General features: G+C 39.6%; 1 protein-coding gene across 1 annotated transcript in view; it reads right to left on the bottom strand.

The window, feature by feature from the left end:
• The window catches only part of Hmbox1 (homeobox containing 1), a 125476-nt gene that overhangs the window by 33368 nt on the left and 65120 nt on the right, over window positions 1–26988 (bottom strand). Inside the window, 1 exon segment of the mRNA XM_042054104.1 lies at window positions 11280–11390. Coding sequence (XP_041910038.1) covers window positions 11280–11390 — 111 coding nt within the window.

Below are 26988 nucleotides of genomic sequence, written 5' to 3'. Positions count from 1 at the left end.
GGATTCCTGGTCTATAGAAACAGAAAATAAATCTTTGTTGTGCAAAGCTGAAAAAAATGTAGCATGGTTCGTATCAGAGCAGATAATTAATACAAGTCATCACAACCATCTCCAGCTGTTATTTCATCATATTCTCCAACACTAAGCATATTACATATCAAAATGTACCAATCTGGCAGAAAAAAAATACCTTTAAGATAAAATACCTCACTAATAGTAAAGATGAGCTCCTTCTTGTTTATTGCCTATTATCTAACTTTTGTCAGTTTATGGTCCTGTTGTCATTGAGCTATAGATTTTATCTGAGTGGAGATACATCAATTACCAGTTATATAGCTGTAATTATTCATTTGTCATTTGCTGTATCTTTAATTATGGTATATATTTTTATTTTAATTTACATATAGTTAAGTTTGTAAGTTTTCCCATGCAGACAATGAGTGTGATTCGTTTGTATGAAGGCCAGTAGGTTTGAATCTCTTTTATTATTACCAGTAAGCTTAAATCTTTTATACTATAGCCAATGGGTTTGAGGAAAGGGCTTGGGGATATAGCAAGTACGTGCTCTGGCTGCTCTTCTAGAGGACCCAGGTTTGATTCCCAGCAGCCACCTGATGACTCTCAACTGTCTTTAACTTCAGTTCTAAGAGAACTAATGGGAAGAGGCTTCTGCAGTCTGCAGTCATGACCCAGACGCAGAGGAAGCAAGATGTGACACATGGCTAGCACAGACAAGAATAATGGGTTAATGTACGATGTCAAAAAGAGTTAATAAGAGCCTGAGATGCTAGGCCAATTAGTTTATAATTAATGTAGACCTTGGTGTACTTATTTGGGACTAAACAGCTGCAGGACTGGGCAGGACAGAAACCTTGGTCAACAGAATGGTACCCATGTGGACAACTGCATCCACATAAAGCCTGAGAAAGCTTGGGAAATAATTCTTGACAGAAAAGAATAGAGTTAAGCATGGCTTACTGATAGCAGCATTTTCTCAGGTGGGCTCTGCTTGCTAGAGACAAGCACTCTCATTTAAGAGAGGCTTACTGATTCAGCTTTAGCTGCCAAACCTTGCAGCTCTTTTAAGAGGTCCTGCCACGAAACACTTGAATGGTGTTGATGAAAAGCTGACCGCATGCTTTTTGGTGGTGGCAGGGACCTTGAAATGCTATAGAGTTCTGGCAATAAACATGGTTCTGTCCAGTACCTCTGCCGTGAGGCTGGAATCTCAAAAGCTAAGGAATAGGCTGGATCCAGCTGTCAAAGCCAGGGATTTAATCCTAGCCACATCGCTTAGCAAATTAAAGAATCATGTATTCAGAAAAAGAGATACAGTAAAGATACTTTCAGACAAAAAAAAAACTCTAAACAGTATACAGTGTGTTTAAAAATATACATAGAAAAGAAAAAGAATAAATTCCTTAAAATAAAAAAAAAGAAAAAAGAGAGTAGTTGGGTGTGGTGGCACACACCCTTAATCCCAGCACTTGGGAGGCAGAGGCAGGCAGAGCTCTCTGAGTTCAAGGACAGCCTGGTCGACAGAGTGAGTTCCAGGACAAAGAAACACAGAGAAAAAAAAAAAAGTCTCAAAAAGCTAAAAATTAAAATAAAAATAAAAGAAATAAAGTTTAAAAATAAAGCCACGTAAAGATGAAAAACATACAGAGAATCTGTATGTTATTATGCTCTCTTTGAATTGTTTGAATGCTGAGGATGGAGCAACAGCTGCTAAAAGATATTTGTTTATAAATGCTGATGAATTAATCCAAGATAGATATTTTGAAAATACTTTGACTTCAAAATTGAAGTCAAAAGGTATGTTACTTTGGAAAAGAGATTTGACTTTTTTCCACAGGAAATGAGAGGCTGTGATTTCATTCTGAGCTAAGAAAAATCAGGTTTGATCAAGGAAGACCCCCCCCCCCCCCCGAGAAATCTCCAATAAAAGCAGTTGGACCAGATGTCTGAGTTCTACATCCAGAACAGTTCAAAGACTGCTGACTGAAATGATCAAGCCTCATAGGATACGCCAGTCAGGACTTGATCATAATTCTAAATTTTCTTTAGGTTCCCATAAGATTATCAGTTCCCCCAATCAGCAGGAAGTAGCCTAGAAAACTACACTCACATCCTCCAAAAATGGATTATGGATGTTTGTCTTTTTTAGAATGTTGGTTACAAGTTGTTACAGATAATGGTCAGAAGAAAGCTAAACAAGGGAGATTCGATTTAGAATTCTTGTTTTGAAAAAAAGGGGGGGAGGAGTGTTGTGGGACAATGGTCTTTTATCCTGTCACTTGTATTATTTTTTAATAAAATGATGATTGGCCAATAGCCAGGCAGGAAGTATAGGCGGGGCGACCAGGTAGGAAGTAGAGGTAGGGCAATGAGAATTCTGGGAAGAGGATTCTGCAGTCTGCAGTCATGACCTAGATGAAGAATAAGCAAGATGTGACTGCCTGGTCTAATAAGGTACCAAACCACATGGCTAGCACAGACAAGAATAATGGGTTAATGTATGATGTAAGAAAGAGTTAATAAGAAGAGCCTGAGACACTAGGCCAATCAGTTTATAATTGAGAGAGAGAGAGAGAGAGAGAGAGAGAGAGAGAGAGAGAGAGAGAGAGAGAGAGAGAGAGAGAGAGAGCTAATGACCTCTTCTGGCCTCTGTGGACACCATGCTTGTAAATGGTGTATGGACATACATGCAGGCAAAACATTCACGCACATACATACACAAATAAATAAATAAATATTTAAAGGTTTGTCAAAATAATCTGGGCCTGATGCAAAGTCTCCAATTTTTCCTAAAGCAAACAAGGATTACAGCACGGCAAAAGTCTAGGGTAAGAATCTACCTAATTAAAATAATACAAATTTTGTTTCGAAAGAAAATGTCCAAAGCAGCCAAACTACTTAACATTACAACCAGTCAAGATGAAGGCAGAAATTGAATAAATAAGGCCATGGGTTCTCTTACCCTAGGCTTGATCTGGTGAAGCTATGAAGGAATTCAGAGTGGAAAGTCGGGGGGAGAGAACAAATCAGTGAGCTCCAGCATGTGCTGCTAGAACTGTGACGTGTTCTTATAGGTGGGCAACGTGGTGCAGGCATGGAAGTTAACAAAGAACAGGATCCTGAGAGGCTGAAGGAGGTAGACAGCCAATGATGAGCTCTTGTTGTTGGAATTTACTGTTAATGGTATCAATGATTTAAAAATATTCTGCATTGTCTAAACTTCCTATAAAAAATTTAGATTAAAATAAAGTTTGTCAGAAAAGAAGAAAAAGGAGGGAGGAAAAGAGAGATAAAACCGAGAGAAGAAAATAATAACATGGTGACTTTGAAAGAAATTAAGACTATTTCTATACAGAAGGCTAAAACTGAGCAATTTTAAACCTGTAAATATTCTTAATTTTAAAATAACACATTGAGGGCTTTTTTCCCCTTGTCCCATTTCTTTTTCATTGTAGCAGTCATTCAAAACAGCACAAGAAGCCAGGAAGGCATTGTAGCTAGTTACCTGTAACCCAGCCTGGGAACTGTAGCTGGGGTCCCCAGAGCAAGTCAGATAGCAAGATTACCCATATCTGTGCGCTCAGGATTTGGCTGAGAGAGTTTGCCTCAGTGAATACAGTGGAGGAGAGACTGAGGATGATGGTTCTTGACATCTAGCCTCAGTGTAGGGAAAAGGGAAAACAGGAGCAGGAAACCAATCACTAAGCACCCTGACTCTGAACTCAGACCCAGTGAAAAAAACACACCCTGGAGCTGAGACCTGGGCCAGGGAAAGAAACATACTTATCCCTGAACCCAGGACTAAAGACATGTGCCCAGACTCTGAAACCAATGCCAAAGAAACACACTTTGTCCCTAGAATCAGAGCCAGTGAAAAGAAACATGCCCTGGTCCTAAGATTAGAGTCAAAAAGCTAAAAAAGATAAGTGAAAGAAACAGTTTGGCCATGAAATCAGACCCATCTCTGCCCCTGACAAACTAAACTAACCAATTCCTGAGCAGGGAAAAACTAACAAACCCCTCTTCTCCCTGGGAAAACTCCACCCCTAAGAAGCACTATAAGCCACTCTGCCTGTTCAGTTAGGGGCCACCATTTATCCCTCCCTGGCAGAGGCAGCCATTCTCCTAGATTCCTCCTTATCAAATAAATCTCTTTCTCAAGAGATTCGCCTGCGCAGAATAGAAGAACCTGGCTTGGACATCCCTTAGCGGACTGAGATGAAAAACCTTGTTGTAGGGGCTTCTCCTTTAGTAGTGTTAGCAAAAGAAGTAACACCTTGGGCCAGAGAAGAAGCAGACAGCTCTGCTAGGACTTTTGTTCCCTTAAGGAAACAGAGCAGAGCTCAGCTGTAGCAGCTCTCTAGGAGAAGAACAGGGTTGCTATATCCTGTGGAGAGACCATCCCCCACCGCACCCCAGCTTCAGGTAGCCTGGCTTCCCCATAGTCAGAACACCTGTCCTTCAGGACGGAGCTGTCCTATTGCAGCTCTAAGTATAGCCTGGCTTCCCGTTATATCTGTAACACATTTCCCCATACTCAGACCCTCAGGTGCACATATACCCACATATATGTGTACCCCTATACTCTCTCTCTCTCTCTCTCCCTCTCTCTCTCTCTCTCTCTCTCTCTCTCTCTCTCTCTCACACACACACACACACGATAAAAGGAAAAAACAAGAAAAATAGCACACAAAGCATTCTGGAATAAATACTGATTACTTCTAGAAAGCAAAGTCTATCTACTTTGTTTTGGTTCAGACAGACAGGGAGCAATGAATTATACAAGAATATGATGAACATTATTGAATTTGACAGAACAATGCATAGAAACTAGATGTGGGAATAGTGAGTACAACCCTTAAAACTTCCCTGTAGTGATACGGGAAATCTGGGCTGGAGAAAGGTCCAGGGACTCACTTATGTGTGACTTACTTCTTTATAGTAACAGTTTTTGACAATACATCTTAGTTCACATTAAAACAAAATTTTGATGTGGAGTGTCCTTTTGTATATGTGTTGCTTTTATTGGTTAATTAATAAAGCTGCTTTGGCCGATGGCAGGACAGAACAGCCAGGCTGGAAGAAATACAGAGAGAGAGTAGGTGGAGTCAGGGAGACACCATGTAGCTGCTAAAGGAGGCAGACAACACAGAGATGCCCAAGAGGCAAGAGGTAACAAACTATGAGCCTCAAGGTAAAATAAAAATAATAGAAATGGGTTAATTTAAGATATAAGAGCTAGCCAATAAGAAGTATGAGCTAACAGGCCAAACAGTGTTGTAATGAATATAGTTTCTGTGTAATTGTTTGGTCTGGGCAGCCAGGAACAAACAAGCAGTCTCCGCTTACGTTCGGCAACATACAACCACATAAAGCCTAAGAAAGCCTAAGAAAAGGGCTTCTAGGCCTACAAAAATGAGAGCCAAGCACAGCTTCTGGGTAGCTGCATTTTTTTCAGATAGGCTCTGTTTGCAAACAGATGTGTGACTCATTTAAAAATCAGTTTCCTGGTTCACGCTGGCACAAATGGCTCTGGCTCTTTCAGGAGGTCTGACTATGGAACACTTAAGTGGGTTTTGTGAGCAGAGTGTTACAACTTGCTTAATGGCAACATAGACCCACTGTGTCCCTGGAGCTGGGGAAGTGAAAATGGCTTGCAGAGGAGGTGAACGTACCTCTACCATACTGAAAGGCCAAGAGAGGCAGAGTCAGCATCCAAGGCTGGGGCAACCACACTGCTAACCATTTTAAAATGCTCCTTGTGAGATAAGGATTTCAAATACACAATAGGACAGATTCAGACATAAAAGACAACTAAACGAGGCACAGTGTGTTTAAAAAATGTATGTAGGCTTGGAAGAGAGAAAAAAGAATATACACAGTTATAAAAAGAAGTAAATGGTCTTAAAAATAAAACAAAATCTTTAAAGAGACAGTAAAATATAAAAGAATACAGACAAATATACATTAAAGGAGTAAAGAAAAAATAAGCCACAAAACGATGGAATATACACAAGGAATATGGATTATGTATATTACTGTGTTTTCTTTGAAATTGTTACTGCAGAGAGACATTTGATTCTGGGGGTGGCTAAGTTAAACCAACATAAAGGTATCTTGACTTCAAAATTTGGGTCTAAGGACATGTTACTTTGGAAAAGATGTTCTGCTTTTGTTTTCCACAGAAGATGAGAACCTATGGATTCCTTCCAGACTAATGTGGTTTGATGGAACAAGACCCCCCTGAATGGTCTCTGTGAACCCTAAAAAAACTTTGCCCAAGAAACAGCACAAAGCTGTTTGGAGGAAAAAAAAAACAAAACAAAAAAAACCAACATATTTCCAAAATGATTGTTTATAAATATTTGTTTTCATTTAAAGGGGGATAAGATATAGAAATGAATACTTTACACTGGTATGGACTTTGGTTTACTGATACAAATTTAAGGTCAATTTTGTTGTATGTGTACTTCTATTCTTGTTAAAGGTATTATGTTTATACAGCACAATCAAAAATGTAATGTATAATTAAAAATTATAGATTAATAGTCATTTATAATAGTCAAACTTGTAGTCATGTTAGTTAGGTTTTCTAGATATACAGAGATATATTTCAGTTAGATAATCTTCAGCACTTCAAAGACCTACAGAATATGGCATTTAAAATGTTTTAAGAACTTAGACTTTTCTTGACAGTGATACATGTCTGCTTCTGGCAGCACTAATTACTTTCAAGAGGTTGATGAGCATTGAAAAAACTTGCTATGGAATTTGCCTTAAATGTGACATGGCTAACCATTTCGGTAAGAAACTGATCTTGCCTAGACTGATTGATGGTATGACATATGAACTGGATATGCAGGACCCACAGAAAAGTGACCGCTGAGCTTTCCAAAAGATGGGATGGTCCTTCAGGGTTCCTGCTTCATGAAAGAGACTGTCAGACATTTTGCAGGACACAGAAGAAAGCAACTGATGGACTGTATCATTACAAGGCAGGACAGATCTTCAAATTTCCTGCTTCATGGAAAAGTCTGCTGGATACTATGAGCCTGTAGGCTGAAGATGGATGTCCCAATGTTAAGGAAGAACTTTGGGTGACTGTCCAGGCAGCAAGATGTCTCTTTGAATTCTAGAACTTTGGGGGTTACTTACAATGCACTTCCTGTTTAGTTAGGTAATATATCCTTCTGAGGTCTTTAAAGAGTTGAAGACAGATAGTTATTAGATGTAAAACTTTACACTCACAAAGATAGGATAGATGATGATAGAATATTTTCCTTATTTTGCCAAATGTAAATGGACGAAATACTATAATTCTTGTTTGATAATTGTTGTGTATATATAATTTTATTATGTTAAAGTTAAAACCTTCCATTTTAATTAGAAAGAAAAGGGGAGATGATGTGGGATGTCCTTCTGTATATGTGTTGCTTTTATTGGTTAATGAATAAAGCTGCTTTGGTCTATGGCAGGGCAAAATATAGCCAGGCTGGAAGGGATACAGAGAGTAGGTGGAGTCAGAGAGATGCCATGTAACTGCTGAAGGAGGCAGATGCTATGGAGCTGCCCAAGAAGTAAGAGGTAACAAACCACAGGCATCGAGGTAAAATATAAAATAACAGAAATGGGTTAATTTAAGATGTAAGAGCTAGCCAATAAGAAGCCTGAGCTAATAGGCCAAACAGTGCAATTATTATAGTTTCTGTGTGATTATTCGGGTCTGAGCAGCCAGGAAAGAACAAGCAGTTTCCGCTTACAAAAACCACTTTTATAATTTACTATTAGATTTTAAGGTTTCTGTGAGTGTTCTCCTGTAGATATGATTATCTTATGTACCAGGTTAGAATTGGATGAGCCCCTGTTAATCAGCTAGTAGAAGAAGGTCATTAGTACTCCATCCAAGGAAATGGTAAATGGGTTCTCCCAAGTCTTTCTCATCTTCTTCCATGTCATACACACATTTCCTGGAGCTCTGGCATGCTACATGCGCAGAATGGGTGTTTTCTTCTGATCTGACATGGACTTCATATGTATTATGCACAAGCGTCCCATCAGACTTTTTAATGTGAAGTCTGAAGGATCAGTATCTCAAGCCTGCAGGTGACCCACAAACCCTGCCTGCCATAGTAATGGTTAATTCAGGCAAGAGAAGACAATGGAGCTTAATTTGAATAAAGGAATTTTTCTCACAGCAAACACACTGAATTTAAACTCTGTTCTTTAAGAAAACAAGCATTTTCTAGTAAATGTTGTCATAAGAAACAACATAAAGTGAACGTGATTAGTTTCCATTAATTTGCTTTATTGAGAAGTCTTAGCAGGCTTTATAATGTGCTAGGAAATTCTGATTATGGGTCTATTTATCTGATTATTACATTGTATCTATAGGTATTGGATTATCAGTCAAAATAACTCTATTTTTTCCTTGCTGAGTTCATGTAAAAAGAACTTTGTCAAAAGAGTCCTTATAAAAAAATCCAAATGGAAAGACAAATATCATATGTACTCACAAATAAGTGGCTTTTGTCTAAAAGAAAAGGAAACCAGTCTACAATTCACAATCCCAGAGAACCTAGATAACAATGAGGACCCTAAGAGAGATATGCATGGATCCAATCTACATGGGAAGTAGAAAATGACAAGATATCCTGAGTAAATTGGGAGCAGGGGGATCATGGGAAAGGGTAGAAGGAGGAAGGGGGAGGAAGGAAGGGGAGCAGAGAAAAATGTATAACTCAATAAAATCAATAAAAAAAATTTTAAAGAAAAAAATCCAAATCGATAGGAGGTTGAAAGGAGAACTTCACTCAAGGAATGCAACCAGAAGTCTTGTTACGGTCAAGAGTAGGCGAAGAATCTACAAACATAGCTGTTTGTTTGCCGGATAGTTCAGTATCAGAAACAAAAAAAGTCAGCTTTTCATTTTGTGGTTTGCCTTAATTTTACATTCTTCTCAGAATGCATGTGAGAACATAATGCTAGTTACATTTCTCCTGATGACCTGTCTGCTGGGCCGAGGATAGAGCGTGGTAACAGCAACCATCTGCTAATAAGCCTACCCATAGCTTATTTTCTCTAAACTGCTTCAGATAAGCTGTGGGACCACATCTCAGGAACTGAGCTCTTCTCTTGCTACTGTAATGTAAACAAATTGATTTTCACATCTCTTTTCCCCTCCCTCCTTCCATTACACATTATATGCATTTTCCAAACACAGACTACATGGTCTAAAATTCAGAAAGTCAAAGAAGGGTCACAGTTCAATGCTAAATGCCTGCCTTGCATGCACAAGGCCCTGGGTTCAATCCCAAGCATTGCAAAATAAACAAAGACCCAGAGGGTATATAAATACGTCTTTCTACTTCTCCCCTTATTACCAGTGCCCCTCTTCAGAACTCCTCTTATCATTTCCTAAGTGAGAATTCCTGACAACTTCCATACTTAACAGACATCTAAACTGCCTGTGTGTGTGTGTGCATATTCTTTGAATAAATAATATTGTTTCGTATCTTACATTTTTAACTTCTGAATGCTATTTCACTGCATGCAAATATAATTCAAACAAAACACACTAAAAATAACCATACAGTCCTATGATACTGTCCTGTAGAAAATTTAACCAGTTCTCAGTCAGATGATTCCAGTGTCTTGCAAAGATGAATGTGAGGTACTCCTCCAAGTAACTATTTAACGGGCAGAGAGAAGAGAACCCAGCTTAGGTGTAACACTGTATTTAGAGATAACAGCAACTCTAAAGTACCCACAGAAGAAGAAATATCATCCTTTAAACAAAATCAAAGCCTACTTTAGCCAGGCAGTGGTGGCGCACACCTTTAATTCCAGCCCTAAGATCTCTGTGAGCTGGAGGTCAGCCCAGTCTACAGAACAAGTTCCAGAGCAGCCAAGGCTACACAGAGAAACCCTGTCTTGAAAAGCCCTCCCCCCCCCAAAGTTTATATCATTAAAAAATAAAAAGTTTGGGCAATTTAAGAGGCTAGAGAAGCATCCTAATTTGCTGACCTAAAACTGAAACTGCTTATTAAAAGACACAGAGAGAGAAAACAGGTATTAAGCTTTATAAGATACTTTTATAACACAGAGACATGATAAAAGACTAAACAATTGTGGAAATATTCATTTTCTTAGGCACAATAATGGAGATTGTAGTTTTTATAGGAAACTACCCTGATTATTAGAACATGACATACAAATAAATCTTAAAAATTATGGGCAAATAGCAAAATGCTTATAATTTTTGTATCCAATAAGGTAACTAAATACCTTGTTGGTCTTTTAAAATGTCTGTATATCTATAACACTTCAAAAGAGAAAATGGGGGAGAAGAGATTCTAGAAATTCTTTGTATTGATTGATACTTTCTGTTTTGCTTCGTCTTACCAGGGCATTTTGGTTGAGAATGTAATTGTTGAGAAAAACTAACAAAACTTAACGTATACACACCCTAAAAGTCACTTCCATGCAGTGCTCTGTATCTGCAGCTCAGAGCTAGTGCTGCTGAATGTAACATCTCGCCTGGTGTGCCTGCGGGCTTTATGCAGAGGACTGCGGAAGGCATCTCAATGGCAACAGTGTACTTGAGATGAGGCTCATTATCATCACCTTCGCAACATGCAGCCCAAGACAGCCACTCCCGTGACATCATATTTTTCTTGATCTATCACTTGTTAAGAGTATCTTGGGATTAAATGTTGCCTATTCTTGGCAACTCCAGACAACAAAACTTTCATAATCTTTACCCTTAAGATTTCATCCTATTTTCTAGTCTAGTGCTGTTCCTGGGAGTTATGTGAACAGTTTTTCCTTAAAATTCCACAATGTATTTATTACCCAGGTCACAGGCATTAAAGACACAAAACCATTAGTAATGGTAAAGAATGAACTCATTAAAAATATTAAATACACACCAATTAACATAATGTTTTTCCAAAAATTGAAAAAAGGTAAATTTCACAGCTGAAAAGAGAGTCAGCCACTGATACTATGGCCATTCTTCCAAACTGTGCACAGAAAATCTCCTAATCGGGAAATCAAGAGGGGGCTGAGAGGAGGAGGTCAAGTGGCCTAGGAAACAGAAACCTAAGCACAATGACAACCACGGTTTAGGTTTTAGAGTTGCCTACTCACATAAAGAAAGACACTAAAGCATGAAACAGTTTCTCTAGACAAATTAGCACATGGATTCAATGAAATAATTAGATGCTTTTCATTTAGGCACATAAATAAAAAGAAATACTTACCAGGGTTTGTCTTCTCAAGTTGATACCATCGGTAAAATGCTCTTTTCTTCTGTTCACTCAGGTCTGACCCCTGCTGCAACAGCCAATGAGAGATCCGGCTCTGACTGATACCTACAGGGAAAGAAAACAGCTTTTGATGGGGCTCTGGAATCAGTCAAGTCAATGAGGTTGACTCTGCTGGTTTTAGTTTCTCAGTGCTGATTCTACATGACTGTGTAAGGAAGCGACAACTCGAGGAAACTCCGTAATACTATCCTGACCACCATGACAAGGACACACGCAGAAATTATCTATAAGTCAAACATTATGTCAACAAAGACTTTAAAGTATCGTCCAGAATTCATCTACAAACTGAGTTCGTAACCATGAGATATCAAGATGATGCCCAAGAAACACTACTTGTCAGATCTACACTCTACATCTGTTTAAGAATGAGACACTCCAGCAGATACTGTGAGACAGAACGATCTAGTCAGCAAGTTTTATTTCTCATTATTGACACTAATAAAAAGATTTAGAGGCTAGGAAGGGAAAGGTCATTGAACACACTGTCTTCAATAAGCTTTCGGGCTACTTGCTAATTCACTGAAGCATCTTAGACCCATCTCCATTAGTAGAGAGGAGCAAGAGTTGGCAGACTTGTGGACTTGGGTTACAGTGTGACCTCTCAAGAAAGTTCAGTAGCTAAAAGCAGTTTCCAGATGACTTCCTTTCAAAACAACAAACTACCCAACAGTAGTTCTCTGCTATTGCTAAGAGCTTCTTGTCAGCGAGAGAGAGGTGGATGATTTGCACATATGAAAGCCAAAATGTTCCAAAACATTCAAGAATCACACACTCATTCTGGTCATTATATTCTTAAAAATCCAATACACAACTGGCAAAAATCAGAGAAATCTGGAAGGAAGGAAGGAAGGAAGGAAGGAAGGAAGGAAGGAAGGAAGGAAGGAAGGAAGGAAGGAAGGAGGCATTTCCAAAAGATCATCTGGCTATGATAAAGTTTGAAAATTCTCAAAGTCTCCAAAAGCAGTGGTTCTTAACCTATGGGTTGCGACTCCCAATATCCTGCTTCAAATATTTCATGATTCATAATGGTAGCAAAATTACAGTTATGAAGTAGCAATGAAAAAATTTTATGGTTGGGGGTCACAGTATTAGGAAGGTTGAGAACCATTGCTCCAAAGGGTTAAGATACCTACTGTGGCAATGGGACATTGCCAAACACCACTGTGCCAACAGCAGTCTAAAGCTATGGTGTTCAAGAGGATGCAGGGCTACCATGGCATTATCAAATGTTAACTAAAAGCAAGACCTCAGGATTTTCAGACACTTAACAACTCCTGTTAGAAGATAACTATTGAGAACATGGGGGGAGAAGGTAAAAGGAACATTATGAAGGAAAGTTCTCTGACTAAAAACTTTTACTCTTTGTCTTAACACTTGTGTGTAGGTGAGTGTGTCCAGTGCACAAGGTCAGAGGACAACATGTGGAAGTCAGTTCTTCTCTATCACTGGGGTTTCAGGACTGAACAACATGGGGGTTGTCGGGCTTGGTATCAAGTACCTTTACCCAAAGAGTCATCTCACTCATCTACCATCTTTCTTTTCCAAAGGACAAGATTCTCTTTTTGAAAATGCTTCCAAGTAATCCCCAGAGATGGTTCCCTGTGGTAGAGAGTCCATGCAATGTCTGTTCTGGCAGCTAGTGCTGTTGATTATTCTGGACAATTAAATTAGCAGTGTTTGGCAATATTTTCAGCAAAATCTAGCTTCAGGCACCATGGTATCTTTTTTATACTACCCTTAAAATAAGCATGAAGAAAATGGCTGGGCAGTGGTGGCTTATGCCTTTAATCCCAGCACTTGGAAGGCAGAGGCAGACAGAATTCTGTGAGCTCGAGGCCAGTTTGGTCTATGGAGTGAGTTCCAGGACAACCAGGGCTACACGGAGAAACCCTGTCCATGAAATCAAAATCCATTTTCTTGCCAACCAAATAAAACCATTCAAATGGATTTCCTACTGTTGTCACATAGGTAAAAAAACAGGGAAGTTAAAAAAAATTGTTAAGAAAAAGTATGAGATCTGTTAGCTTGCTCCAATATTAAATTTTCCTCACATTAGAACACACACAGAATTAACCAAAGAGCTCACAAGGTAGGAGAACTATTTGTTCATGCTGTGGCAAAGGTGGCAATAGCCCATCAAAAGGATATCAGTTACAATATACTTATTTTCATTACAAAATATTGCCATGTATTTAAATTTTTCTTTTCTTTTTTGGTGGTTTTTCGAGACAGGGTTTCTTTGTAGTTTTGGAGCCTGTCCTGGAACTAGCTCTTGTAGACCAAGCTGGCCTTGACTCACAGAGATCCATCTCCCTCTGTCTCCCGAGTGCTGGGAATTAAAAGCGTGCGCCACCACTGACCGGCTAAATTTAATGCTTTTTAAAAGCTACCAAAAAAAAAAAATCAAAAACCAAAACTAACTTAACAATAAGCCATTATACTTAGTGTTAGTACAGCCATGGGAATCATATATGGCAGGGCTATTTTCAGAAACAAATTAACAATTTCCACAAAAGGTAAATTCTGGATATACAGCCCATAGAAATGAGTACTTATCCAGCACAAACATACTCAAAAGACATGCACCAGAAGCCTCAAAAATGAACATTACACATAGCAGCCATGGTTCAAAAGCTAAACAGCCATCAGCTGCAGAATGCAAATACTATGATATCTGTGTCCTCTACTTCATACTGCTATAGCACAGGAGAAGGATAAACTACTCGTATATGTACCCATGTGGGCAGTCCTCACAGAAACAAAGCTGCTTCCCAAACACCAGACACAAAAACCATACACTATACTATCCATAGGGATGCAAATACTGGTACCCATGTAGGAAAAGAAAGGTTGAGAATGAAAGTCTATGTGGTAGCCAGTGATGCTCTTTACTGATGTGGAAGGTAGGTGCCTGTACTTCATAAAAGTCATCAAGTTGTCACCTACTGAACATACTTCAATTTTAAAAAGATCCTCACAAATTTCTGAAATTTAAAAAGTAGATAGAATATATATTAGTATGTAATATACACTTGATACAAATCAGGAAGTACATACTTTTATGAAAATATAATCTTATATGTTATGTACCACATTTATGTCTATATAATCAAAAGCTTACAGGCACACACTATAAATCTTAAATTGTAAACTTTCCTACATTTCTACTTCTACAGCTTCCTTTCTTTTTTTTTTTTTTTTTTTTGGTTTTTCGAGACAGGGTTTCTCTGTAGCTTTTTTTTTTTTAAAGCCTGTCCTGGAACTAGCTCTTGTAGACCAGGCTGGCCTCGAACTCACAGGGATCCGCCTGCCTCTGCCTCCCGAGTGCTGGGATTAAAGGCATGTGCCACCACCGCCCGGCTTTCTACAGCTTCCTTAATCTTTCTATAAATGTTGCAATTTCTGGAATTCGACACTGAATATTATAGTTTCTTGTTGATTCTTTTAGAAATACTGTAATTAAAGTGAATGAAGACTTATAAAAAGGCCACTTTTGCCCTTTGTCTGCAATTTATGTGACTGACTTAAAAACATGTCACACAAGTTTCTCTCTTTGTAATTATGAATTTAATAAAACAAAGGGAGGGGCAAGTAATACAAGCTGTCCTCCTGACCCACCTCAGACTCAGACAACAATGCAGGAAATAAACCAGTACAGTCAGCCATTTCCAGAAGGGGCACTGCGAACAGACGGCTAAACAGCAAAGGTCACACTTGGAAATTATTTTTCTCAAGGGCTGGTTGGAAAGCTCGGTGGGACTGGGCATTCAGGTCCCAGCAGCTTCTCTTCACTGCCTGTCAGCTCTGCTACTTCCCTGGAGAGAAAAATTCCCTGACACTCCCTTCCCTGCTGTAGAAGAAAATCTCTGTAAAAGTTTCAGCTCTTCAAAATCCTCTTTTCTACCTCTGGTGGGGCAGAAGTAAAGACAAATTTATATATAACTTATTATATCCAAAGGAGGTGGAAACAGTCTTGAGGCCCCATTCACAATACTTTCTGAACTTGAGCTGTATTGGCTGCTTCCAGGTGCTTAAACACCCACTCCCTTCCACTAGGGGGCTCTCAACCATAACCCAGTCTCCTAAATCTTAATGCTGCACCCTACCATTCCATGTTTTGTGTCCTGCCAAATTTATGGAATATGACACTACCGGCCATTCATATCATCATCCTTGGAATGAGGGATGCAGCTCCTCCAGAAAAGAGCATCTCTGACTCCAGGTGCTATGTTAGCTCCCTACACATTAGTGGTCCCTGGGATTCCACATTTAAGCTCCTGCCTTTGACCATCATAACTATCAACAATAATGCCTTAAAATGTAAATGCAAGAGACTCTTGGGGCACAGCCTGTTCTTGAAAAGCACCAGCGAGGCACCGTCAACGAGAACGTCTCACAGACCACACAGCAACCTAGCTCCTCTCCACTCCACTCATCTACCTGTCTTCCTGTGAGTGAGCTCAGTCTTACCTACTCTCTTCCCGAACTCTTGCCAGATCTCCTCCTTCTAGTCATCATTCCTGCATTTTGGAATCTTAACCGGGACAACTGAAGTAACTGATGACATGAATATGTCATCCCAGAACCACAAAATATAAAATCCCCATGAATGCTCCTCTTAAATTAGACCACTGCACATCTCAGCGATTTCCTCCTGCAGAACTGCTACCATTTCTCTAATTCACTTTCACAACACAATCAGATGTTTAAATATGTTTTGTTATATTTGAGTCAGAGTCTCACTAGATAGCCCAGGCTGGCCTGGAAGTTACTATGTGTCTCAAGCCTGCCCACACAAATAATCTTCCGACTTAACCCTACTGAGTGATAGATTATATAAGTGAGTGTCACTACCAAGCTCCCGATTCAATTTCTAAGCAAAACATGATTCTCTATAAAAATTCAAGTGTGTTGAACACACAGAGGAAAACAGTTCTTTCCTACCACTTTCTTACTTTCTACCTTAGAGTCATCCTTGTTTATTTGGTATGAATGCATAAGACTTTCTCAATACATGTAACATAAACTTATACATACATACATACATATATATATATATATATATATATATATAGTTTTAAAGAGCATACAATTTACGATTCTACACATATTAAGTGACTTACCTTTGCTCCACGTCTTGGAATGTTCTCCATCTTCTACACTATACGTCTAACCCTCATGTAACCCAGGTGACAGCAACCTCATAAGCCCTCTTGCTATGTTTTGTATGGACTTCTTTCATTTGTATTATCTTTTGTTGTTTGGATTCCGATTGATTGGAGACAGTATCTCACTGTGTAGCCTTGGTTGGCTTTGAACACTTGGTAATCTTTCTGCCTCTGCCTCTGCCTCTGCCTCCTGAGTGCTGGGATTAGGGCATGAGCCACCATGACCAGTTTCGGGGTCACTTTTTATCGACAATTTTTAAAAAAGACTTATTTATTTCTATTGTGTGTAGAATGATGTGTACCCACAAGTGTGGTTGGTGCCCATGGAAGCTAAAAGAGGGTGTCAGATTCAATTTTTACGCTTAAGCTTAAATAACCTGGCTAAGCTGCTCCTGTATTTCTGACCTATATTGCTGTCTGGAATACTAAAGGCTTATATCTCAGGATGCTAATAAATTCTAGGATAAAGGTTTATGCAGCAATAGATGATTAAGACAAACACTTTGGCTCTGTGACCTTCACACCAACTTCTGACCTGCAGTCAGCGTGTTCATTCTGTCCTGACCCAGACTTCCCACTGTTGCTTACTCAGACCTGGGTTTAACTGGATTTGAGATTTTTCTCATCTCCCAGTTTTCCAATTTTAAAACCCTGTATGTCTGTTATAAACTAAGGTATATTCTACAAAGAGAACAAATTCCTATGTATAGAATGAGTTTTGAGAAATGTGTATGTGATCATGGTGGGACTGAAAAATACAGATTTCTTCTTGCCTCTTCTTGGTTCTGTGTTCCACTCAATTTAAAAATTTTGCCTTAACTCTTGGTGGCCACAATCTCACCGCGGAGTTCTTACCAGTACAAGCTGATTGATGCTGTATTAGCCTGGCCTTATTGGCTTGAGTGTCTGTGCACCAGTTTCATATGTGGAGGACATTGTTACAGGGACAAAATTGGAGTCACTGTTCCTTTAGGACCTGTTCAAGTAAAGTCAGTGGAAATAGTATAGCAAGAATCTCTACCACAACAAGCCTCTGTGAAAGGAAATAAAGCAAGACAGCTTCTGGAAAAGCACCGACCACCATTCTCAAAGCTACCCTTTCCAAAGCTGTGCAAATTACGGAAGGCTACTGTGCAGGTTTGGTTCTTAGCACCTACAAGGCAGCTCACAATCATCTTTAACTCTTCCACCCTCCACGGCACCAGGCACACACCACTCCCACACACAATGGAAGGAAGTCTTAAAAACACAACAAACAAACAAACAAACCCACTGTCAATAAAAAGTGACCCGGAAGCTGGCCGAGGTGACTCATGCCGTAATCCCAACACGTGGCAGTGGCAGAAGGATTACCAAGTGTTCAAAGCCAACCAAGGCCACAGAGTGAGACAACTCTCCAATCAATCAAAAACCAAACAACACAACGTAACAAAACACAATTCAAGAACAGAAAAAATTGTCCATACAGAAACTGAGACGATGAGGACTCATTTCCCAATTATACAAACGGTTTTAAATATATGAAGAGAGCTAAAAGTCAAAAGAACAACAGGAAAGGATGAGAAAAATGTCTTAGCCTACAAAAACTATTAAGAGAGACAATAATTATATGGAAGAACCAGACAGAAATTCTAGAGTTTAAAATTATAAATGAAAAGTTCACCGGCAAGGTTCCACAGCAAACAGGAAGTAGTGAGGTGGTCGTCTCAGCACTGCAAAGGTCACCTGAGATGACATTATGGGGAACAGGAGACGGGAACGAGCACCCTGGAGCAAAGCTGCACAGACATACACATACCCAATACACACGAGACTCTTAGGATACACAAAAGTTAAAAAAGAACACTGAGAAAATTAATGACTAAAATCACTGAAAACTGAATGAAAAACCTTAACATTTTAAAGGTACCCAGTGACCTTCAAGTATGTTAGCCAAAAATCCACACCTACGAACACCATAAATCTCTCAAATCTCAAAAGAAGGCTAGTAAGATGTCTCAGCACATAAAGGTACCTCCAAGTCTGGTATCCGGAGTTCAATCCATGGTATCCACATGTTGGAAGGAGAGAACCGATTCTCACAAGTTGCCTTCTGATCTCTACCTATGGCCCATGGCACTCATGTGCCTCTGCCCATGCATATAAAATAAACAAAACTGTAATAAAAATGTTTCAAAATCAAGGATAAAAAGATGGAAATAAAAGAAACATTACGTAGAAAGCAAGCTCACTAGGGCTAAAAGTAGGCGTCTCAGAGAAGCCATGGAAGGAGACTTAGGACACTGCCCACGGGACAAAGGTAACGTGACAGTACTTTCCTGAAAGGAATATACAAAGGACACACTGAGGTATAAAGAGAGGCCATTAGACAGGAGCGTGGATACACTTAAGACAGAGAAAGTAATGGTGCTACAGGATGCATCTAAAAATGTCTCCAGCGGATGGCTTTTGAGAGGTGAGGCCTACTTGGAGGAATAAGGTCCCTAAGAGTACACACTGGAAGGGTCTATGTCCCCAGTCCTGTGGTCTCCCTGCTTCCTAGTTTCCTGAGGTGAGTGGCATTGCTTCGTTATGCCCCCCTGCTGCTGTTGTGATGGAGCAAGTGGCAGCAAGCAAACACAGATGAGAAAGAAAACTGCATCCATAAACAGAAAGACAAAAGTATTTTAGTCCTAAGTCCCCTGTGCTCCAATTTTATTGAAAAGAAAAATGTAACACAATAGTTACATATTTAAGTTAATGAATACATGTATTAATTAGTATACAATGTGTATGACAACAATGGCACAAAACAAGAAGAAAATGAAGCTATGCAAGACCAAAGTTGTATTGAAATTAGGTTGATATTTATCTGGACTAGATTATTATAGATTAATACACCAGTAGTAATCTTTAGTGCAACTGCCAAAAAAAAAATAACTCAAACCATGTAACGAATAACAAGGTATTTAAACTTATACACTAGAAAATATTCACTTAACAAAAAGAGGAAGCAATAAAAAAGGAACTAAAAGGCACAAGATGTACAGAGAACAGGGTAGATACAAATCTTGTCTATCATTAAATTACATTAAATCTTAATGAATTAAATATTCTAAAAGAAGACAGAAGCCGGCAGAACAGATAAAAAAAAACCACTATATATTCAAGTATGGTCTGCTCAACCAGAGGCCACACTAGCCACCAGAACTCCAGGAAGGTCACCTGCCTGCAGACCTCTCCCATTCTCTCAGTGCCCTCCCACCCTTACCTTAATCCCTGCACCCCTTCTTGTAGCCATGTACCAGACCCCAACTTGGGTGCAGACCCCCCACTCAATTACAGGCCACAATGACCATCAGTGAGGAAAGAGAAACCAAGGAACAAAACACCCATCCAACAAAGACAAACTCAGAAATCAGCACCTAGACCTATAATCACCCCAAACCCAGACATCTAAACACCAGTAAGAACAGAATCAACAAGAGCCAAGGCAATATGTCACCACCAGAGTCCAGCTCTCCTACCACAGCAAGCTCTGAATAGTCCTGACGCACAAAAAAGGACCTTAAAACGTTATAAAGATGATGGAAGCCCTTAAAAGGAGATGAATAAATCTGTTAAAGAAAACCAAAAAAAAAAGCCTAGGGGTGGTGGTGCACGCCTTTAATCCCAGCACTTAAGAGGCAGAGGCAGGTGGACCTTTTGTGAGTTTGAGGTCAGCCTGGTCTACAGAGTGAGTTCTAGGACAAGGCTACACAAAGAAACCCTGTCTCAAAAAAACAAAAACAAATACAAAAAACCAAGAAAATATAGTTGAAGGAAATGTAAAAAAAAACTGTTTAAGACTAAAAATGGAAATAGAAGCAAAAGGAAAATGCAAATTAAGGGAATCCTGGAAATAAAAAATCTAGGTAAACTAACAGGAACTACAGAGGCAAGCTTCACCAACAGAATACAGGAGACAGAAGAGAGAATCTCAGGCATGATAGAAAAAACAGATACATCAATCAAAGAAAATGGTAAATCTAAAAAATTCTTGACACAAAGCATTGAGGTAATCTGAGACACTATGAAAAGATCAAATTTAAGATTAATAGGAATAGAAGAAAGAGAAGAAACCCAGCTCAAAGACCCAGAAAATATTTTCAACAAAATCATACAAGAAAATTTCACTAACTTAGAGAAGGAGATGTCTATAAAGGTATGAGAAACTTACAGAACACCAAATAGATTGGAGCAGAAAAGAAAGTCCCCTCACCACATAATAACTAAAACACGAAATAGAACAAAAAAAGAATATTAAAAGCTATAAGGAGAAAAAGAGCAAGTAACATAAGAAGTCAGACCTATTAGAATTACACCCAACTTCTCAATGGAGACTCTAAAAAGTTAGAAGGGCCTGTCCTGCAGATTTTAAGAGACCAGAGATGCCTGCCGAGACTACAACCAACAAAATTTTCAACCACCATAGGTAGATAACATTTTATACTACATGATAAAGTCAAATTACAAAGCCAGTCCTAGAGAAGGTACTGGAAGGAAAAGTCCAACCCAAGGAGGTTAACTATATTCATGAAAATAAAGGAAATAAATAACTGCACATCACCAAAACTAAAAGAAGGAAAGCACATCCACCCACCCACCCACCCACCCACCCATCCACCCCCACCACCACTAAAATAACAGGAATTAACAACCACTGGGCATTGTTATCTCTCAATATCAATGGACTTAGTTCCCCCAATAAAAAGATATAGACTAATAGAGTGGATGTGAAAACAAGATCCATTCTTCTGCTGCATACAAAAAAATACCTCAACATCAAAGATGGCATTACCTCAGAGTAAAGGGTTGGAAAAAGACTTTACAAGCAAATGGACCTAAGAAGCAAGCTGGTATAGTCATTCTACTATCTAAAAAAAAAAAAAAAAAATAGTCCTTAGTGGGGACTCCTAATAATAGAGAATATGGAACCTGAACTGTGTGTCCATTTTCTGTAACCAGGCAAAGCTCAAGTGGTGGAAGTGGGATACCAACCCAGTCACACAACTTTCTACTTATAGTCTGTCCTTCCTGAAAGGTGTGCTGGAGCAATGGTGGCAAAGAACTTGTGGAAGGGGGCCAACCAATGACTAGTCTAATTTGAGGCCTGTGACAAGAGAAGGAACCCATGCCCAACACTGTCTGGATGACCCAAAAGTAGAGGTTATAGAGCCCAGAGACCTAGGATAGAACCAAATAAGGCTAACAAAAATAATAAATAGATAAATAGATAAATAAATAAATAAATAAATAAATAAATAAATAAATAAAATCAATAAAGCGAGAAAGAGAAGGAAGGAAAGCGTGCCCAGGTTGAAGGTCTCCATTGGGTCCTTTCTCTTGGAGCTCAGAGAACCCTATAGAAGAGAGGGAGCCATAGGAGTTAAGGACACTAGGAGAACACTGCCTATGTAATCAACTAAGCAGAGCTCCTGCGGTTTCACAGAGACTGAAGTGGCAATTTTGGAGTCTGCATAGGTCTACACTAGGGCCTTGACATGTATGTTATAGTTGTTGCCTTGGTATTTTGGAGAAACTCCTTACAGTTGGAGTTAGACTCTTTTCCTTCTAGTGGGTTGATGTGGGATGTCCTTCTGCATATGAGTTGCTTTTATTGGTTTATTGGTTGATGAATAAAGCTCTTTGGGCCAATGGCTTAGCAGAGTAAAGCCAGGTGGGAAATCAGAATATATATATGGGAGAGAGAGAAAGAGAAAGAGAAAGAGAGAGAGAGAGAGAGAGAGAGAGAGAGAGAGAGAGAGAGAGAGAGAGAAAGAGTCAAAGAGACACCATGTAGCTACTGAAGAAGAAAGACACCACCACCAGAACCTTACTGGTAGGCCATAGCCTCATGGCAATACACGGATTAATAAAGATGGGTTAATTTAAGATGTAAGTGTTAGTAATAAGAATCTTGAGCTAATAGGCCAAACAGTGTTGCAATTAATATAGTTTCTCTGTGATTATTTGGGTCTGGGCAGCTGGGAAACAAATAATCAGTCTCTGTCTACAGTGGGTTGCCTCGCCCAGCCTTGATGGGAGGGTTTGTGCCTGGTCTTACTGATCATGCTTGGCTGATTGATATACTGGGAGGCCTGCCTTTTTCCGGGGGGGGGGGGGGGGGGGGGATATCTCGGGGAAAGGAGAGGTGGGGGCAATGGGAAGAGTGGAGGGAAGGGAAGCTGCAGTTGGATGTACTGTATGAGAGAAAAATAAATATATGCTCAACTATATGCTGTCTGTATGACACAGGTTTCATATTCAAAGACAAATAAATTGGAAGCAAGACTGGAAAAGGCAGATCATGTAGAAAGCAGCCACCATCAGACAAAATAAACCGTAATGTAAATCTTAAAACCATAGAAAAAAACAAAGGCATCCTCAATGCTGAGAGAATTTACAGAGCTGGCCATGTAGCATATGCCTATAATCCTGGAACTTTAGATGTCAAGACAAGACGGTCAAGTGTTCCAAGTAAGCCTGAGTTACATAGCGAGACTGCCTTGAACACAAACACACAGTCAGTGCATAAGAAGATACAACTAAAAACACATACACAAAACAGAACTTCAAAAAACTTATGAGAACTGAAGGGAGAAATGGGTAAGGCTAATAAATGGTGATACCAATAACCCCACATTCCAGAAGTAAAATAATTAAGAGAGCAATAAGGAAACAACGCATGAACAGGAAACAAAGCCTAACATTCTACCCAACACGTGATGAAAACACATCGCTCTCAAATGTTTACCAAGGTGACTTTAACTTTCCTTTAGGGAAGGACATATCTCTCAGTCCTCAAACTACAGGGGGAGTGTACATGTGACAGTATCCAGAAGGGATGACACTATTTCCAGAAGGAATAAACAGGTGTGTTCTCCAATTGCCATGAAATCTGGAATAAGGAACAGTGGTGGAGTGCATGCCTAATATGCACAAGATCCTGAGTTCAATGAGAAAACAGAAGGAAAAAACCTTAGGAAATTCAATAACATATGGAAATTAAACAACACTTTCCTAACCAATGAGTCAAGGAAGAAACCATAAGGAAATTATAAAATACTTTGAGATTATTAGAAGCAAAGAACCCAACATATACAAACTTTTGTAATGAAGGAATCAAGGCAGTACTTGATGGAAACTTAAGTTGTAAATACCTTCAGTCAGATGCACTGACCAAGAAAAAGATGACTCAATTATTAAAGCATGAGTTGACGTGGAGCTTATCTCTGCAGAGATAAAGAGTCCTAAGGAAAGTGTGTGCCATAATGGTATGTCAACCAGGTCTATAATCAAACACAGTGAACAAAATTTTAAGGAAAAAACAAACTACCATCTACTCCCAACTCAATTCATGAGAGCAGTGCCGCTCCAACTGCCATCAAAAGAGGGGGGTAAATTTATTTTTTAATTTATGCTTTCTCTATGTTCATGTTATACAGTTTAGGACTATAAAACTGATCAACATATTTGAGTAGCCTAGCTTCATAAAGTCAATCTGGACAAAGATAAATGGGCAATGGATGCTGGTCAGAACTAAGCAGAGCCTGGATTCAAAATCCTGATTCAGCCCCTTACTGGGTATGGGACAGAACAAGTTACTCTCTGGAAAGCAGGTGATAAACTAACCCAGGCCCTACACAGCTGCAGTTTCATCTCAGACTACACACATCCTGCCTGCATTGACCTGCCTAAGCTTAGGAACCCTGACTACATTCAACAAGAAGCTACCCGATGGGTCAGCCAGCCACCTCCCTGCCTTGGTTTTCTCATCTGTAACTGTGGAACTTCACACCTGTTTCTCAATTATATACAGCAGTTAGCACAGCATCCAGCACTTGGTAAGTGTCACATCAGTTACAACTAAAAATAAGGACTCTTAAAAAGAGGTTTGGCCTAGAGGGTACATATTGCTACCAAGCAGAACAACTGGCTCTAGAACTCACGGCAGTCACTTGCCTAATGATAAGGCCAAACCAGAGACTCAACACACAGACCAACAAAGATTAAGAGATATTAGTCTTGAGATTATCACACACACAAATATTTCAAAGACACTCTATCTCCTGGGAAAATCAAAGGAAATGCGTGTAACAGCCTTCAAAAGTCATCTAAGCAGTGGAAGAGACTGGGAGTAAAAGGCAATCTTTCTGTTAAAAACTGTCAAAAGAAAACAAATAGAAAATAACATATTCTAGTTTTTAAAAGGACGCAAACTCAAAACATTAAAATAAAAATTGTCTTACTTCAAACAAACAAACAAAGACATGAGAATAGACCTGTTATAGCTGGGTGGTGGCAACGCGTGCCTCTGTGAGTTCAAGCCAGAGTGGTCTACACAGTGAGCTCCAGGACAGCCAGGGCTGTTACACAGAGAAATCCTGTCTCAACCCCCACCCCCAACCCCCGAAAAAAGACCATGGTACCACATACTTATAAAGTCACAGCATTTAAAGAGTTAAGGCTGGAGGATGTAGGGTTGGAGACAACACTGAGCTACATAGTAAATTCAAAGCTAGCCAGGATGACATAGCAAGACTCTTCCGGCTTTTTAAATACAGAATTAAAAACATTGGCTTCTACAAGTTCGTCATGAAAAACGACAAGTCTTTGGTAATATTATCTGGGATAGGCCCTTTAAATGAACAGGCTCAAAAGCAGGACACTATCCACACCTCTGCCCGGGAGACCTAGAGACAGTAGTCATGTGGGTACAGCTTAGCCTTGGGTGAACTACCTACCATCTCACAGGAAGTGCCTCCTGACTTGCTTCCTAGGACACTGGTATCCCCATTCGGACATTTATTCCTGTTTTGTTTTTTAAGTATTTATTGTTTGTTTAGGGCCTGACCTCACATAATTCAGGCTGATCTTGAGTTCGACCAAGGATAATTCTGAATTCCTGATACTACATGGCCTCTACTTTCTTAGTGCTGGGATTATAGTCATGTGTCACCAGGCTTAGGTTTCTTCTGTTGTTGTTTCTTTTTCTTTCCTAAACGTGCACTGCTGTCTTGCCTGTACTCATGCACGCGGCAGTCTGAGGACAACTTTCAGGAGTTCCCTCTCCCCTTCCACCAAGGGAGCTCCACGGATGGATCTCAGTCATTAGGCTTGGGGAATGAGAGCCTTTGCTCAGGAAGCCGTCGTTGCTCCCACCCCACCACCTCAGTTCACTAGTACTTAATGGTAAGAAAAAGTAAAATTATATTCTGGCAAGAAATTATTTATCTCACAAAGGGACATTACATTTTATGCACAGGTTTGTTTGTTAGTTGGTGATGAAAGAAACAGAAATGAGAACTGCAGAGTGTGCTGGAAAGCACAGCGGTGCATCACCTTCAGCAGTCTCTGGCAAGCCTAATGGGCATGTGAAGCAGTTTAATGCGGTTTCTGATTTAAGTTTCAAATAGAGAAGATGGTTCTCACTGTAAGATTGGCAACCAACCTAACTTCAGCATGGAAACGTGTAACCCTCCACACTGCGCTTGAGACTACGGAAGCCCAGAGGAACACATACACTGCAGCGACTACACAGGCTAGTTTAAAACAGCCTCCTCAGGAGCTCTCTGCACTTGAGCTTCTCAGCCACCACCAGAGCGAGAAAATACGGGCACTGCACGTCAGAGGTGGGTTTCTTCCCATGCAGGAAAATGGTGTGCCCACACGTGCTGGTTTTACAAGCAAACAGCTTATCCAAAATTTGAAGAGGAAGATAGAATAAAAATCAGTCTCCAAGAGCTGTAAAACAAGAGAAAGCCCCAAATACATGACACAAAACACTTCTAACACTATAGAGAGAGCCTGCTCAGAACGAGTGGGAAACTACAGCTCCAAACATTTAATTTGGAGACAGCCATTATCTCCCACCTCAAAGCCTGCTTGTGTAGACAGATAACAGACAGTTTTCAAACTGGATATCTACTTAAAAGTCAGTGAAATTCTGATAAAGTCTTGTCAGATGAGCAAATGAATTATTTCTGACTATTATAACAGAACAATTCTACAGTCTGATTTAGGCTCTAGAAACACTGCTATTCTAATTTATATATAAATTCTACTTTTTAATATCAACTTTATTCATAATTGACAAGATCTGCTAGTAGGAAACTGGTAAGGCGTGGCATCCAGACAACCAGATATTACTCATCAGTAGAAGAAAACGAGTGCTTGAGCTATGAAGTGACACAGAGGAGCAGTTAGTCACTAAAGAACCCAGGTGGGCGCTATCAAGACTTGACTCCAATGACAAGACCCTTTGGCAGAGAGGCATGATTGCAGTACTTAGGGAGAACAAGGAACAAACAGGCAGGGCACAGATAACCTTGACAGCTGTGATATCATCCTGTGTGGTATTTTAATTGTGGAATACACTGTTGACCTCTGTCAAAACCCCAATGGCATGTACAATACCAAGAGGAGGCCTACTGTCAACTAGGGGTGCTAGTTCC

Source organism: Arvicola amphibius, chromosome 13, assembly GCF_903992535.2.
Source record: "Arvicola amphibius chromosome 13, mArvAmp1.2, whole genome shotgun sequence".
NCBI classification, from domain to species: Eukaryota; Metazoa; Chordata; class Mammalia; order Rodentia; family Cricetidae; genus Arvicola; species Arvicola amphibius.
Note: the sequence above shows the minus strand (reverse complement) of the source record. Positions and strands in the feature narration are given on the sequence as shown.